The sequence below is a fragment of the Mus caroli genome, unplaced genomic scaffold (assembly GCF_978045245.1).
Source record: "Mus caroli unplaced genomic scaffold, Mus_caroli_1 scaffold_14, whole genome shotgun sequence".
NCBI classification, from domain to species: Eukaryota; Metazoa; Chordata; class Mammalia; order Rodentia; family Muridae; genus Mus; species Mus caroli.
The window spans coordinates 82,432,567-82,448,964 of record NW_028227269.1 but is presented as its reverse complement, the minus strand read 5'-3'; the positions used below and the strand labels follow the sequence as shown (position 1 = coordinate 82,448,964).

At 41.3% G+C, this 16,398-nt stretch overlaps 1 protein-coding gene across 7 annotated transcripts in view; it reads left to right on the top strand.

The window, feature by feature from the left end:
• The first annotated feature begins 1,282 nt into the window (after positions 1–1,282).
• The window catches only part of Numb (NUMB endocytic adaptor protein), a 138,232-nt gene continuing 123,116 nt past the window's right edge, over positions 1,283–16,398 (top strand). For 4 of the 7 annotated variants that reach the window (XM_021178573.3, XM_021178572.3, XM_029484588.2 and 1 more), the window contains exon 1: positions 1,283–1,388. In XM_021178573.3, the coding sequence (XP_021034232.3) occupies positions 1,288–1,388 (101 nt within the window). In that variant the 5' untranslated portion in view covers positions 1,283–1,287. Of the gene's footprint in view, positions 1,389–1,433; positions 1,567–1,872; positions 2,096–2,121; positions 2,715–16,398 lie in introns of those variants that run through there. The other 3 variants (XM_029484593.2, XM_029484587.2, XM_029484589.2) reach the window with 3 other exon arrangements.

Below are 16,398 nucleotides of genomic sequence, written 5' to 3'. Positions count from 1 at the left end.
TAATCAGGCCAGCATTTTCTTATTTAGGAGCAGGAAAAGCGCTGGGGATGAAAAAGCAGAGAAAGCTACTGATGAATGCATTTCTAGGAGCAGAGAGTTTTTATAGCAACACCAGATCTCTCAAAAATGCCTACTGGGACTTGTACCCAAATGAACGAGAAATGCGATCATTTATTCTTGTGTATTGTACCAAGTGATGGGGGGAAAAACCCTGCGATTCATTCAATGGTTCTAATTTAGACTGCTTAGGATAGGAGAGGTAGAAAAAGAGCAAACTGGGGGGGGGGGGACAGAGGGAGGAGGGAAGAGGGAGGGAGAGAGAGAAAGAGGAGAAAGGAGAGAGAGAGAGAAGGAGAGAGAGAGAGAGAGAGAGAGAGAGAGAGAGAGAGAGAGAGAGACTGAGACTAATTGGTATCTGCCAGATAGCTAGTAATACTATTTAAGAGCTCCAAAACTTAAAAGCCAAGTTGTGCTTGGAAGTGGTAGTGGTGGGGGCGCGGTGAAATTCTCATTTCCAAATCACTGTAAGGATAAATTGTTGCCCGTGTTTTTAAAACTTGATGATGGTTGTTTGGTTACTTGGCAGACCCTGGAGAGTGGGTCTGGAAGCTGGAAAACTCTAGAATACGACAGATACAATTATAAATATAATTTCTTGGCGATATTTATAAATGCAATGGGAGCCGACTGCTGCTTAATAAACAGCCGCGCTCTGCCCGAACCTAAAGCATGGAGACTACCGGAAAGAACTTCAAGGAAACTTGAAGAAAACACGAGGGAAATTTTGATCTACGAGATACCTTTCGGCTGAGGAATTGGACTGTTCTTAAACACAACCCCTGAAGTCGATGTTTTGCAAGCGCTCCCTCCTTAAGCTGGCAGAGCTGTTTCCCCTTGTTGGAAGAGAACTAGAAAAGGAAGAGTAGACTGCGCCAACCCCACAACAAAGAGTTAACCCTTCCCGGTAACCTCGGACGTGAGCGTCTGCCCCGTCTTTGCTTTCTACTGCGCAACCAAACTGTGCACAGGGCTTGAACCAACCGTGGCCAGCACACTCCTTGCCAGTTAAAGTAACAGACACTATCAGTAGCCTATCATAACTTCGAACTGCCCAATCATCAACCAATTACAACTAAAGCATGATCTAGGCCGGTCCAGGTCCGGGCGGGGGCGAAGACTCGGTCCAGGAAAAGGGGCGGTAAAGACAGGATGACGGACAGGAAGAGTCAACCAATCGCAGCAGAGGGCCGCCGCCCCTCCACCCAATGGATACGTTGAAAGTGTGGTATGGGGCGGGCCTGTTGTCATGGGGGAGGTGGTGGCGCTTGGTGGCTACTGGCGGCGGAGGTAGAGTCTGAGGCGCCGGAGTTGTTCAGGGCCAGCGGCAGGTGAGTGCGGGCGAGGCGGGCCTGAGGTGCGGAGGCGGTGACGGGCCGGAAACTCTAGCTTTGCGCTCCGGAGGCGGAGGCCGCGGGCGAGAGGCCAGGGCTGCGGGCCGGGTCGCGTCGGGGTCGGGCGCGGCGGGAGATCGGCGGGGTTCCTGCTGGCAGAGTTAGAGCTGGGAAGGTAGGTTGGCGCGGGACTCCGGCAGGGGCCAGGCCGGGAGGTCCCCTGGGCTGCCCGGCAGCGGCCCTGGGGACAGTGACGGGAGGCCGGTGTGTGCGCGACTTCCTGAAGAGACCCGAGCGGCGGGGGTCTGCGAGCGAGGGGGGGGACCGCGAGCGAGCCGCTCCGGGGCCGGAGAGTCTAGGGGATACCGGGGTTTCTCGGTGCTCTGGGAGCCGCGGGGGCCGACAGAACTGGGAGTGGCCCCTGTCGGAGAGAGGAGGGAGGTGGGGAGACCGAGAGCGGCCGGGGTCCGGGGGGTGACAGGGAGCGGAGGAAAGGCACCGAGTACGGCGCGACCCCGAGAGCAGGGCAGCTGTCGGGGGAGGAAGGGTCTGCGGGGTGGAGACCTTGAAGCAACTCCTCCGGGGAGGGGCCGCGGCCGCCCTGCCCCCCACAGCAGGTCTGGGACCGGAGTCCGAGCTGAGGACCCTCGGAGCGAAGGGTTCAGCGGGAAAGTGCAAGTTCCCTTAAGCAAAATGGGATGGAGGTAAGAGGGGAAGAGTAATTTCCCTGGAGGGAGGGAGTTAGAGAGATCTGGGGGAAACTTGCCCGGGAGTGGGTGAGTGGTCTTGTGGAAGGAAGCTGGCCAGGCCAATGGATACGAGCATTTAACAATGGTGCTGGTGAGGGCTTCCGAGAACAGGAGAAACTAATCGCTACTAATATGCCAAGCTGAACCAGAGACTCCGTCCTTAAAAGCAAGGTGACAGTGGCTTGGAAGCTAGGGCTTTAGAAATGAGTTTTAGAATGACAGCGAAAATACTGGAAAATAAGGACATCAACAGGATGGGGAATTTGAGAGGAAAAGGGGAGGAGTAGCCGAACTAAAGGAGCAAAACCGACTGGATCAGATTGAGGGTATTCATGAAGCCGATAGGCATGCCCTGCTAAATTGAAAATAACTTAGAATTCTTGTACTATCACTTATCTGGTAATATTGGCAGTTTTTACTTACAGGGATTTAAATTGTATTTGTTTTTTTATTCATGCATACATTTTTGAGGAAGGGTCTTGCGCAGAAGCTCTGGCTGGTTTTTGTATAGACCAGGCTCTCTTTGAACTCACAGAGTTCAAGTGCCTCTGTCTCCTGAGTGCTGAGATTACAGGTATTTCAAAAAGTTTTTTTTTTTTTTTAATGTATTTGTAGAATTTTTAGAGTGGTGGCTGGTGCAGAACTCAGTACTGGTTTGTTACATAGGAAGTATCCAAGATTGGAAATGCCTTCATACAGATTGGTTGGCTCCACCCGAGGTTTCTGAACCAGAAGGCCTAGGGGTGGGGGTCAAAAATTCAGCCCAAGTGATGCTTAGTGTTCTTCAAGGGATCAGTCATATTCTGAGGACAACTTGCTTTAATAAAAACTAGTAGTAATCAAATATCATAAAATATCAGAATACCTGTCCATCTTGCTGAAGAGGTAAAGGGGGGGAGGAAGAGAACACATCTTATTATAAAGGGACCCCCCCCCCAGTACTGTGGATGATACTCAATATCTCACACATGCTAGACATGGGCTCTATCAAAAAGTACTACTTACCTAACCCAAACATTTTTTTTGAGATCTTAAAAAAATTTATTGATTATTGAAAATAAAACAGAATACACTAGCCTCGAACTTGATAAAGAAAAATCTTGTTTAGGGAAACTTCTTATATACATGTTTTAAGTCACAGTGTAAAATCCATGTCTTTCAGTCAGAAAAGTTTGACAAACTGTTTTGAGTCGCACACTATGGCAGAAGTATCCCTTCAATATTAAGGAATTAAGTTACTTATTTTGCAGTAGTTCTCAGGTGGTGATAACGGCAGTTTGGACAGTTTGACATTACTAGGAATTGCAATGAGCCTCTGATTCTGATCCACTTTTGTGGATCCTGAGAACATGGCGTGCACACTTACAGGGAACAGAGGCAGAGAAACAATGGTGTCTCAGATGGCCCTCTGCTGTCTCACCTGTGCCTTCCTGTTACCAGTTTTCCTTTCACTGTACTGTAAAAGACATTAACATCTATTAACTAACTCAATATTGAACTGGTTTAGAATATTCCATGTATAAAGGATAAACAAGCACAAAAGAAAACACTGCAAGTGAGAAAAATGAAAGGATTTCTTATGCTTAGAGACTAATCTTAGCACTCTGACATCTGAGACAGGAGGATTGCTGGAAGGCATTGGCCGTCCTGAGCTAGAGAGAGCTAGAGAGAGAGAGACCAGTCTTTAAACAACAAAACCAAGAAAGGAGAAAGGAGAACAAGTACTGATGGGGTAGAGGCTTAACTATGGAGACACTTGTGGGTTGTGAAGGAACTTTTGTTTTGTGCATTCTATTGTCCTGAGAGTGAAGTGGGTTCGGTATATCTTGTATACTTGTCTCAGGAAGCTAAATGTAATTTACAGTATGTATTTACAGCTGTAGTTAAAGTGTATATGAATGTTTTGTCTTATTCTTAGATGAGTTTTTTTTTACCCCCCCTCTGGAAAACCAAATGGCTGCCAGGCATAGTGGTACACAATTATAATTCAGACACCTGGGAGGATGAACAGGAGGATTGATGTTGATTGAGGCTAGCCTGGGGTTACACAGCAAGCCCTTCTTTCCCTCTCCCTCCGCCTTGCCCCTTCCCCTCTCTGTTTGTTGTTTGTTTGTTTTGAGACAAGGCTTCTCTATGTAACCCTGTCTATCCTGGAACTGGCTCTATAGACCAGGAACTGAAGAGATCAGCTGCCTGCCTGCCTCTGCCTCCTGAGTGCTAGTGTGAAGGGGTGCACCACCACTCCTGGTGAAGACCTTTTCTCGGTGACAGTAACACCACCATAAAACAAAGCTGAAAACCAGATGGCTTATTTTCAAACTAGCTGGAGTTGCTTTAGATCTGTGTCTGTGGATACAAGAATAAAGAAAGCAGTACTGAAAACTGAAAAAGACAATCCTTGCAGGTCTCTTTAAAAATCTTTAATCCAGGGGATTATGTAACCTTTCATTAATGTTTTATGAAATTGTGAAGAAATATTGCTGCAGCTTTGCATCAATACTTTTTAGGTTTTTCCCCCCTCTTTTTAATTCTATTTCAGATAGTTCCAAATTAAACAAAATTTTGATTCCAAAATAAAATTCCAAATGGAAGGCCAAAAACCATATAATCATTTTATGTTTGATTTCAAAAATAGTCTTTTCACAAAATAAATTCACTATTTGGAGGTTGTGTTGGAGTAGATAAAATTTCCAAAAATGTAAACTTTCAAATTTTTTTTACATTGAATTAAATGCAGTATTTCTATCACTACTGTGATTGCACCTTATGTCTTTGTATGCATATATATATATATATATATATATATAAACTAAGTGATGGAAGAATTAAAATCTTAACTGTGGAGAGAAATAGAAAAGTTCATTCCTGGGGGCTGGTAAGATGGCTCAGTGGTTATGAGCACCAACTGTTCTTCCAAAGGTTCTGAGTTCAAGTCCCAGTAACCACATGGTGGCTCACATCCTCCGGTAATGAGATCTGACTCCCTTTTCTGGTGTGTCTGAAGACAGCTACAGTGTACTTACATATAATAAATAAATAAATCTTAAAAAAAAGTTCATTCCTTATAATGTTGGACATTGGGCAATTAGATTACTTGCTTTAATAACTGGACTTTATTCAGTTAATGTATTATTCACCCATAATTTAATCATACTTATCTATGAATAGCTTTGATTGCTCAACTCATTTTACAATGAAATTCATTAATCTGTAGGTGAATAAATGATAGATTTTGAATCCCAAAGAAACCTTTCCCCGCTGAACTTGAGACTTATCAAGGTTTATTTAGATGAGTGATTTTTAAATGAAACTTTACTTAGTAACAGTTAATTTATCTTATTTTCTATTTCAGGGATGTCCCTCTTCCCGTTATAATAGCTTCTGTTCAGCCTCTTCTGCCTCTTGTCCCCAGCTGTTCATATAGTAATCCTTGGAAATGTTGGTGCCTGGGAATCCAGCCTGTAAAAGCACAAATTCCCTCTTTCTATGTGGTTTTTACTTTACTTTAAGACTTCCTTTATCAGAAAAGATCCCATAGTAAACTTACCACCTTTTTGAAAAGTATTCGGTAAAGTACCTGAAAAGCTCGATTTTTTAAAACCTTAGTGTTACCATAAATCCTTTAGTTGCAAAGAAATTGTGGTTTTATAACGTACTGTGAATTTTATCATCAGATGTAGAAATACTGTACACGTCTCTAGGATACATATTCAGAAGTAGGACACGAGTAAAGGGGACTTTTGGAGAATACAAACCATGCACTTTGGAATCTTGATGCAAAGGAGGCTTGAAACTAAGGGAGCATGAGAAGCCCGACACGCCAAGGAAGCGCCAGAGGATCTGCAGGAAATGAGGGGAGTGAGCTGCTGTTGGCAGTTTTCCTGCAGTGACATATGCAAAGGAGGACTGTCCTATTGCAACTTTCTGGACTTATTCTTAGACCTCTGCAGTCCCTGCTGCTTCCCATAACTCTGTGTTTTCTCCCACTCAGGAAATAATGCTAGCATGCAAGTAAATGGGCTGATGCTTCCGAGTCCTGCAGGATGAGAGGAAGGGCAGGACCGTGTAGATATTGCTTCCCTCAGCCCTTAGTGCTGGGGATGTGACCCAGGACCTCGGGGTGAGCCTCAGTCCTGTGGATTTATAAGGAATCTCAGGATTATCCAAGGAGCCATTGAAGTTCAGTGACTTCCCCTTTTCTTCCCACTAAAAGCTCAGTTTCTTTCCATTTATTTCGCATTTTTAAATTAGACATGGACTGTATTTTTAAACTAACGTGTGTACATAACACACACACACACACACACACACACACTCATTTGTCAGACTCAGCAACAAGTTCCTTACTGGCTGAGCCTTCGCACTGGTTGTTTTGGTTTTGGAGTAAGGGGGATCAAAACTAGGGCCTTACAGACACCAAGCAAGTATTCTCCTTTTGAGCTGCACTCCCATTCCTCTCCCCGCTTGTTTATTGCTACCTATGCTTTTAATTCTTTTTCTTAGTTTAGTTGATTTTTGAGGTGCTAGAAGTCAAACTCATGACTTTTTTATGTGCTAGGCAAGTGTTAAAACACTGAGTTTTAGTTGCAGACCTAAGAATACCTAGGATGCATTTCTTTTAAAAATTTTAAAAGCTCGTTTGGAAGATTTCAATCCATAGTTTAGTCTGGTCACTAACTTGCTGTGTCACCAGATAGATTTAAACTCAAAATCCTTCAACCTTAGTGACCTGAGTACTAGGCATACAGGTATGTAGTAAGACATAACAGCTAACCTTACATTCTTTAAACTAGTTATCAAAGTCTTGAATTGTCTTACTAGAGAGCAAAAGCTTAATTATAGTAATTTGATTATATTGTTTATATTTTAATTCAGAAAATGATTATTAGATTCTCCCCCCCCCCAGGGTGTGTGTGTGTGTGTGTTTATTTTAAATTTTTCATACGGGCTATCTGTACCTTAGGCTGGCCTCAGACTTTTAAAATAGCTCCTGGTTTTTCTGCCTTCACCTCCAGAGTCCTGGAATTATAGGTATTGTATCACCATGGAACACCTGCGGGCCTCCCCCAACCCCCCCCCCCCCCAGTTTTGTTAGCGAAGAGGAGGGATAGCAAAGAGAAAAAGGAAGAACCTACAAATTTTTTAGCTATAAGATTGTTCTTGATTACCTTTTGCTTTGGAAAGGTATGTTTGTATGTATACCTTCATATATTTCAGTTGTATTTTTAGTTGTATTGTGGATAACATTACTAGTTTTAAAATCTTGTTTTTATTTTTGTTTTTTATGTGTATTAGTGTCCCTGCATAAATGCATGTGCACTGTGCATGTCTGCTACCCTCAGAGGTTAGAAGAGGGCATTGGATATCTTGGAACTAGAGTTACAGATGGTCTGGGCTACCATGTGGGTGCTGGGGCTTGAACCTGTGATCTCTAGAAGAGCACCAAGTGCTCTTAACTTAGCTGATCCATCTCTCCAGACCCTCTTTATTATTGATTTTTTTTCTTATTATGAGAATGTATTACTTTCTTTTCTCATCACTGACCAATTCCCAGGAAGAAGCTGCTGAAGGAAGAAAGGATCATTTTTAGCTTAGTAAAGGCAGGGATGACAGAGTGGCTTAGGGCTCCATGTATTGTAGATTGTAAAGCAGAGAGCTTGAGATGGAACTGGGGCTGAATTGTATATCTTCAGGACCTACTGTCCAGTGACCCACTTCCTCCAACTGAGCTGCATCTTCCAAAGTTTCCACGACTTCCCCAAAGTAGTACTACCTGGATGCCAAATGCGGAAACACCAGAGCTTTTAGGAGACCTTTACATCCAGACTGTGACTTTTTGTTGTGTTGTTCTTGTCCCTCATAAGCTCAGGTATATTGCTCACAATGTGAAATACATTTGGTTCTACTTCCAGAGTCCACAAAATTGTAACAGTACCAACAGTTACTAAAGTTCAAAGCCCAAAGTCTCTTCTGACCTCAGCTGTGGGCAACTATAAAATAAAAATAGGTTGCCTACTTCCATTGCACAGTTAAGGAATGAGGCTAGCAAGTAGAAATTAGCTGAAACAAGACTAAACCTCAGCAGGGAATCCTGAACCTCTGTATCTGGCTGCTGGGTTTTGTGATGGTATTGCATACTTTAGTGGACTGCGGCTCCGCCTTTAGTGCTGTCACTAGTAGCACACGTGACCGTTCTCTAGGGCTGTCTCTTCTCAGTACCTGGAGCTTTTTCAACAGTTTTCCTGGTATCGCCAGATGGGTTTCCGTTGCAACTTAGGCCTCTTCCTCGGCATCATATATCACTTTCTCAAGGCCTCTCCGTTCACACTGCTGGGCCTCATTAGCTTTTTTCTGGAACCTTGGCACAAGTATGCCTCCAAAATCAGCACCACCTGGATGGTGCCGGATTCTGTGTGCCAGCTCAGCATGTAGTTTGCTTGGTTCCTACATATTACAATTGTAGCAGCCTGTGAGTACCTGGTGGATGTATCTTAGGTGGCCCTGTTGGGTCAGGGTGCCACTGCTCTGGCACTCTGTTCAAACACTTCCCCTTTCCAGGCACTCCCCTTTTAATTGAAGATTTACTAGAGGTTGCACTGTTGCATAGAGCTTTCTATGGGTGGGGTCTTGCAAAGCGTATGGCTTTTCTTAACTATAGTCAGTTTAATAATGGAATATGGGCATTTTTCGTATTCATCTCATCTGCAACTTTAAATGTTCTTATGCCGTGTTCTTTAAATTTTCTTTAAATTGTTCTTTAAATTTCCTTGCCAAACTGCATATTTTTCATGTCTTTCTGCCCCATTTGGCTGAGATTTTTTTCATTGAGAACCTAGTTGAAGGCAGCCAGCAATAAACGTGCCACAGCCTAGGTGCTATGCTGTGTTGAAGTTTGCTCTGCCAAATGATTAATATAGTTTGAATTTAACCTTAGTCAAATTATCAGGATGTGGGATATAGCCAGATTGCCCCCTATCCCCAGAATGAAACTTGAATTGAGCCTGTAGCCCGATTCCTATTAAATCTTTTTCCCTCTGAAAACTTCATGAGTCTACTCTCTGCATGTCTAATGGCTTTCTGTTCTTCCAGACTCCCACCAGGATGGCTGGGTAAGCTGTTTACAACATTCCAAGACTTGTTTAGCTTGCTGATCCAAACTCTTCCACATTCTTTCCATAAATTAGTTCCAAAGGCCTTTGAACCACACTGTCAGGCTAATTACAGCAACAGCCCCATTCCTGGTACCAATTTTCTATAGTAGTTAACCGTTGTCCCTCTGGAAGACTAAGGTAGGAGAGAGGTTTGAGTCATGTTTTAGTGGGAATAAAGTTGGTCTAGCCAGGGAAAGCATGGCAGCTGTGGCTCGGTCCTTTGTGGTTGGTTGGTGCCTTTGGCATGGCTTGTTACATCTAGGCAAACCAGGAAATAGCTTGGGCTCAAAGCCTGCCCCCAGATAGGCCCCGCCTCCAAAATGGTGCCACCATCTGGCTACCAAGTATTCAAACATACCAGCCAGGGAGCAATGACTCTAAACCATAATACATGTTAGCTCTTGGTATTCCTTAGTTAAAAGAAATCCCTCTTTTATCTTCTTAAAACAAAAAGACAGACCTGGAGAATTTAGCCTCATTATTACATAGGCCTGTCTGTGTTTGTCATGTAATAACATTGGAAAAGATGTGATTTCATCTAGAGGAAGCATGATAAAACTGATAAGATCCAACTTTTATAATTATATAAAGAAATTATCTTATTAATTTATAGATTGGATAGTTTATTAGACCTTTCACACTCAGTTTTTTCATCTATAAAATTGAATCAGTTCTGTACTCATTACTAGGTTGATGTTAATAAATGAGAAGCATTTTGTAATCGCCTTGTTTGTAGTAAGTCTTCAATACATGACATGGGTAAATTGTTAGAGTTAAAACAACTTTAGACTTACAAACTTCTCTCTTACAGATTAGGTAAGCTAATATCCCAGTTAGTGTAATTATATTGCCATGTGGCAATTAGGAAAAAAGTAGACTTTAACATTTTACATATTGGGCTGGAGAGATGGCTTAGTTGTTAAAATCACATACTGCTTTTGTAGAGGTCTAGCATTTGGTTCCTGGTACTCATGTCAGGCAGCTCATAACCTCCTATAACTCAGCTCTAAGGGGTCCAGCCCCGACTTCTGGACTCTGTGGGTGCTGCACTCATGTATACCCCCTCCCCCAACACACAGACGTGTATACACACACATAATTAAAAATAAAATCTTGCCGGGCGTGGTGGCGCACGCCTTTAATCCCAGCACTTGGGAGGCAGAGGCAGGTGGATTTCTGAGTTCGAGGCCAGCCTGGTCTACAAAGTGAGCTCCAGGACAGCCAGAGCTATAAAGAGAAACCCTGTCTCGAAAAACCAAAAAAAAAAAAAAAAAATCTTTTTAAAAAATGAAAATTTACATTTTAAATCACTTTTAACTACTTTTGTTTTTGTGGTTTTGGCTTAATTTGTTAACTTGGAGTAAAACTCAAGGGAAATTAGGCCAGTATTTTATTGTGTAGTTAGAGGCTGTGTCTCTAGCATGTAACCGGAACCTCTTCCAAATAAGTACGCTTTTGCTAACAGTGGAAAGGAAACATTAACTCACACTCCTTTTTAGAAAAAAAGTTCAGCATTATATTAGTGATTTTATTAACACCATTGCTTTTATTGAATGGTTCCATATAGTGCTACTGTTAATGGCTTTTATTTATTTATTTGTTTGTTTTAAACACAATCTTGCTCTATAGCCCTGCTGGCCTGGTACTTGGTGTCTAGTGCAGGCTGCCCTTTAACTCAGAGCACTTCTCCTGCCTCAGCATCCAAGGTTCTGGGACAATTAGATAAATATACACAAAAAGTTGAGCCCCTTCCACACCTATATACAAAAATTACCTCAACATAGGTCATAAATGGTAAAAAAAAATGAAAATACACATTATATAGAGATATATTAAAAGATTATGTAATACAGAAGAAAATATATAGAAAATTGTGTATACATGGTAGAAAAGATTTACAAATCATATCTTGTAAGACTTATATCCATAACATATATAAAATTTTATAACTCATAACAATGAAAAGACAATTCATTTTAAAAAGATAATGAATCTACTGATAGAAGATCTGAATAGACATTTTTTCAAAGATATAAAAGGCCAATAAACACATACAATTTTCAACATCATTAACAATTAGGAAAATGCAACTTAGCATCTATTAGAATGTCTTATCTACTTAGCATTTATTAGAATGGCTACAGCTAGTCTTAGACATGGTGACACGCATCTGCGTGTAATCGCAGTTCTAGGGAGGCGGAGGCAGGACAACTGTACATTTAAGTTCAGCTTAGGCTGTATAGTATGACCCATATTAAAACAAAATAAAAATGAGGCCTGGAGAGTCTGGCACTCAGTGGTAGTCTCCTGTATGGATGTAGCCCTGGGCTTCATCCCCAACATGGTGGGGAGGGACAGAAATAATAGCAAGTGCAGACGAGGATGTGAAGAATCCGGAACCCTTAGAATCTGAGTGTAATCTCCATAATTGGGAGGTGAGGGAGGAGGATAAGGAATTCGTGGTCGGCCTCGGCAGTATAGTAGAGTTGAAGGTCAGCTGAGGCTTCGTTATGCCCTCTCTCAAAATACCAAAAGAAAAAGAAAAGAAATTGGAATTTCTATTCTCACTGCTTTCAAATATGTAAATGTTACAACTGTTTTTTAAAACTCCACAGGTGGAGGCCCATGAAATAGCTCAGTGGTTAAAAACACTTGCCACACAAACCTGGACACTTAAGCTTGATTTCTGGAACATACATAAAAAACAACAAAAGAAAAACAACACCAAAGTCAAAACCCTACCATATAACCCAAAAATATCACTGCTAGATACATACTCAATAGAAATAAAAATACATGTCCATACAAAAAATCCTATATGATAGCTGAAGAGCTGGCTTGTTTGTTAAGAGTGTTAACTACTCCGGGCTGGAGAGCTGGCTCCATGGTTAAAAGCACTTGCTGCTCTTGCTAAGGGATCAGGTTTGGACCCCAGCACCAACACTAGTTTTTCACAACTGTCTGTTAACTCAGTTTCAGGAGATCTACTGCCCTCTGGCCTCTGTGCTCATCTGCGTGTGTGTGGTGCACATGAACTCATGCAGGCATTCACAGATATACCGTTTAAAACAAGGAGTAAATCTTTAAAGAGAGCACTTGCTACTCTTCCAGAGTTCTGTTCCCAGCAACCACTTCAGGCAGCTCACAACTCCCTATAATTAGCTGCTGGGACTGGAGCTCTGGTAAGAAGTGGGGCTGTTATCCACACAGTGTATAATGGCCTTTGCCCTGGAATCCTGGCAGTCTGAGCTTGATTGCAGGAACTCAGGTAAAGGTGGAGGGAAAGAACTGACTTCTGACCTTTGTATGCATGTCATGAAATGGATGCTCCCACACACACCCTGTACAAACACTAGTAGTAATCTTTTAGTTTGTTTTTTAATTAAAATAAGGCCTGAGGGTATAGCTCCTCAATGGTAGTGTACTTAGTATTCACAAGGTACAAGGTTTGATCTGCAGTACTACTAAGAAAAGAAAAATGAAACATCGTACAACTTACAAGATTTATGTGGCATTGTGAAAGAAACTGGTTTGTAGAACTCTTTTCTTGAGTTAGAGTTAAATCTATAATATATATTAATAAAATTTATATACACACAACTTTTTTTTTTCAAAGATGGCTACCTAAGCCTTTTACCATATCCTTACTACTAATTTCGGTTTTTAAATTGTTTTCCTTGTGGGTTTTTTTTTTTTTTTGAACAAATCAAATTGTCTTTTACATGTGTGGGTGGTTTGTTTACAGACTATGATTGTGTGCCATGTGCATGCATTGCCTGCAGAGGAGCAAAGAGTGTATCAAATCCCTTGAACTGGAGATGCCACATGGATGCTGGGAATTAAACTAGAATCCTCTAGAAGAGTATTCAGTACTGAGCCACCTCTCCAGCCCTTATGATTGTAATTAATAGGCCTTTATCTCTTCTGGATGTCTTAAAAGCAAAAGCAAGGGAAATACCTATCTATATCGATCTATGTTTTATTGTTTTCATATATGTACAAATATACATATATGTGTGTGTTTTGTATTTGGATTTTATATGTCTTATTTCTGTTTGTAGGGTTCCTTTTCATAATATGAGGCCAGTTTTTTGCCAGATATGAACTGATTTCCTGGGAAGGCAGGTTGCTGGCTCAATTGACATCTTGCCATGCCTTTCCTTTCTTTTGTTATTTTGTAAAAGTTGAGTTTTGTCCTGTGGAAAATTATTAACTCATCTAATTATTTTTCCTAATTTAGATGAAATATGTTGGCATATATTTATTTTGTACCAAATTCTGTATTTTTCATTATTATAGATTTGTTAGCAGACTCTGAAGAACTTTGACTTCGTTTGATAAATTGAGAATTTGTATCTGAAATTATATTAATGTTATATTCCTTTAACAAATACTCATATTCTTGTGGTCTTTTTTCTGCATTCAATAGACCTAGATAGTGAGGGGTATGCATCTCTTGTGTTCTTAAAATGAAGTCTAGAAGCCTTTGAAGTATAGTCATAGTTTCTGTGGCTTTGCCCTCTAATTCATCTGATGGTGGAGAGGATAGGGAAAGGGTGATACAAGAGTGTAGAAGGTTCAGAAGCAGGAGGAATAACTTGTAATGTTCTCTAGCACTAGAGCAACTATGGTTGCATGACAGGAGAGCCAGCAAAGATGATGGTTCACAAAAAAAAAGATAAATCTATGAAGTGATATATACGAGTTACCCTTTTGTATACATTGTGCATGTGTATCAAAGTATCATTCTATCTCCTGTAAAATATATATGTGTCAAATAAAAACAATATAAAGCTAAAGAATAAGAAAGCTGCTGGGTAGTAGTGGTGTATGTCTTTAATCCCAGCACTAGGGAGGCAAGAGTTCCAGAACAGCCAGAGCCACATCGAGAAACCGTCTCTTGGGTTTGTGTGTGTGTGTGTGTGTGTGTGTGTGTGTGTGCTTGTGCATGCACACTATAGCAATGTCTGTTGTGCCCATTATTGGCATACTACTTCAGTTTCTTAAAGTGATAATTATTGAGTACACAAGACATTTATGTCACTGTGGCAGAGGTTGTTGGATGGCTTTTTACAGCTGGGAAGATCTTGTTCTTATAGCATAGGCAGTGGGTGATTTCAGCTCTGTCCAGATCAGGTGGAATTTAATATTATTATCCTCTGTTCCTCTCAAGATGATAGCCAACAGAACTGCTTTCTTAAAAATTGTGGAGTTCCTTAGGATGACCAGGAGTATATTCTTTGGACTTGAGAAGTCTCAAAAATTAGTCCCTGGCATGGCGATCCTGCCTTTAGTCCCAGTGTGTCAGGAAGCAGAGGCAGGTGGGTCTCTGTGACTTAGAGGACAGCTTGTGCTACATAGCCAGCTCCAGGCCAGCAACAACTACACACTACCAGGAAGAGCCTATTCCAATCCTAGTCAGCTCTGACTAAAGATGAAGCAGGCAAATCAAAAAGATTTACAAACTGGCAAAGAAAGAGCTGACCCCTCACAAGTGGGTATGGTCCTGGGGACTCACTTGGTGTTGCATTGTACATGTTTTTTTTTTTTTTTTTTTTTTTGAGACAGTCTCACTATGTAGCCCAGACTTGGCATCACACTCAGAATCCATATGCCTCAACCTCCCAAGTGCAGGGTTATAGATAGGAACTTCAGTTTTTAGTTAGCACACAAAGTAACAGATTTTCTTACGGGATTTTCATACATGCTTAGTTTTGGTAGATTCTGTTCCGCTCACTCCTTTTAAATATAATATGCATTATAATATAAGTACTTGAAAATAGTTTACAACTGCTATTGACCATTTCACTAATTTTATCATTTGTGCAATCAGTTTCATAACACTAACATTGAGATGATTCTTTTAATTTTCAGTTATAAATAAAATTTCAATCAACTTTTTTTTTTTTTTTTCTTTTTTGGTTTTTCGAGACAGGGTTTCTCTGTGTAGCCCTGGCTGTCCTGGAACTCACTCTGTAGACCAGGCTGGCCTCGAACTCAGAAATCTGCCTGCCTCTGCTTCCCAGTCTGCTGGGATTAAAGGTGTGCACCACTACTGTCCAGCTCAATGAACATTTTTAAAAATGTATTTTATGTGCATGGGTGTTTTACCTGCATGTATGTAAGATAACCACATGCATGCCTGGTGCCTGTGGAGGCAGGAAGAGTTTCCTAGAACTAGAGTTAGAGCTGTGAGCTGCCATGTGGCTGCTGGGAATTGAACCCAAGCCCTCTGGAAGAGCAGTCAGTGCTCTTAGCCACTAAACTATCTCACAAGAGCACATTGTTAGTTATACATCTTTGTTCATATTTTTGCATTCTCAGAGTAGATTCTTGTAACCAGAACGATTAATTCAATGTATAATAACAGACTTTCCGGCTTGGGAAAGCACTGCACAGTTCCTCTCTAGAGGTGGTGCCAGTTTGCATTTTTACAATATTTTTTTTTTTTAAGATTTATTTATTGATTATATGTAAGTACACTGTAGCTGTCTTCAGACACTCCAGAAGAGGGAGTCAGATCTCGTTACAGATGGTTGTGAGCCACCATGTGGTTGCTGGGATTTGAACTCCGGACCTTCGGAAGAGCAGTCGGGTGCTCTTACCCACTGAGCCATCTCACCAGCCCACTTACCAACAATATTATTTAAAATGTTTGGTACCATAATGGGGAGAAAATGGTAACTGATTTTTGAATTTTGTATTATATTTGATGAATTCATCATTGTTGACCTTTGGGACACTTAAAATATGATCATCAGGGTTGAAGTAGAGACTCAGTGAGAGAGCCTGAGTTTAGCATACATAAAACCCTAGGTTCAGTCTTTAGCACCAAAAATACAAAATAAGAAAAAAATAAGCTCCTAACCTTTAACTGTTTCCTTTTAGTGATGGTGCTTATCTTGCTCTTTGTCATTTGTCTTTGGGGTGACCTGTAAGGATGGATTCTTAGGGTGACTAGTCTTCAAACTGGTGACTCAGTATGCACAAATAATCAGTAGAAAATTGTTACATGAATTTTCCCCCAAATTCTTTTGTGTGGAGGGGAAATATATTGCCATTTCACTAAACCAGCGTTAACTGGTTTAGTATAGCAACAACCACTTT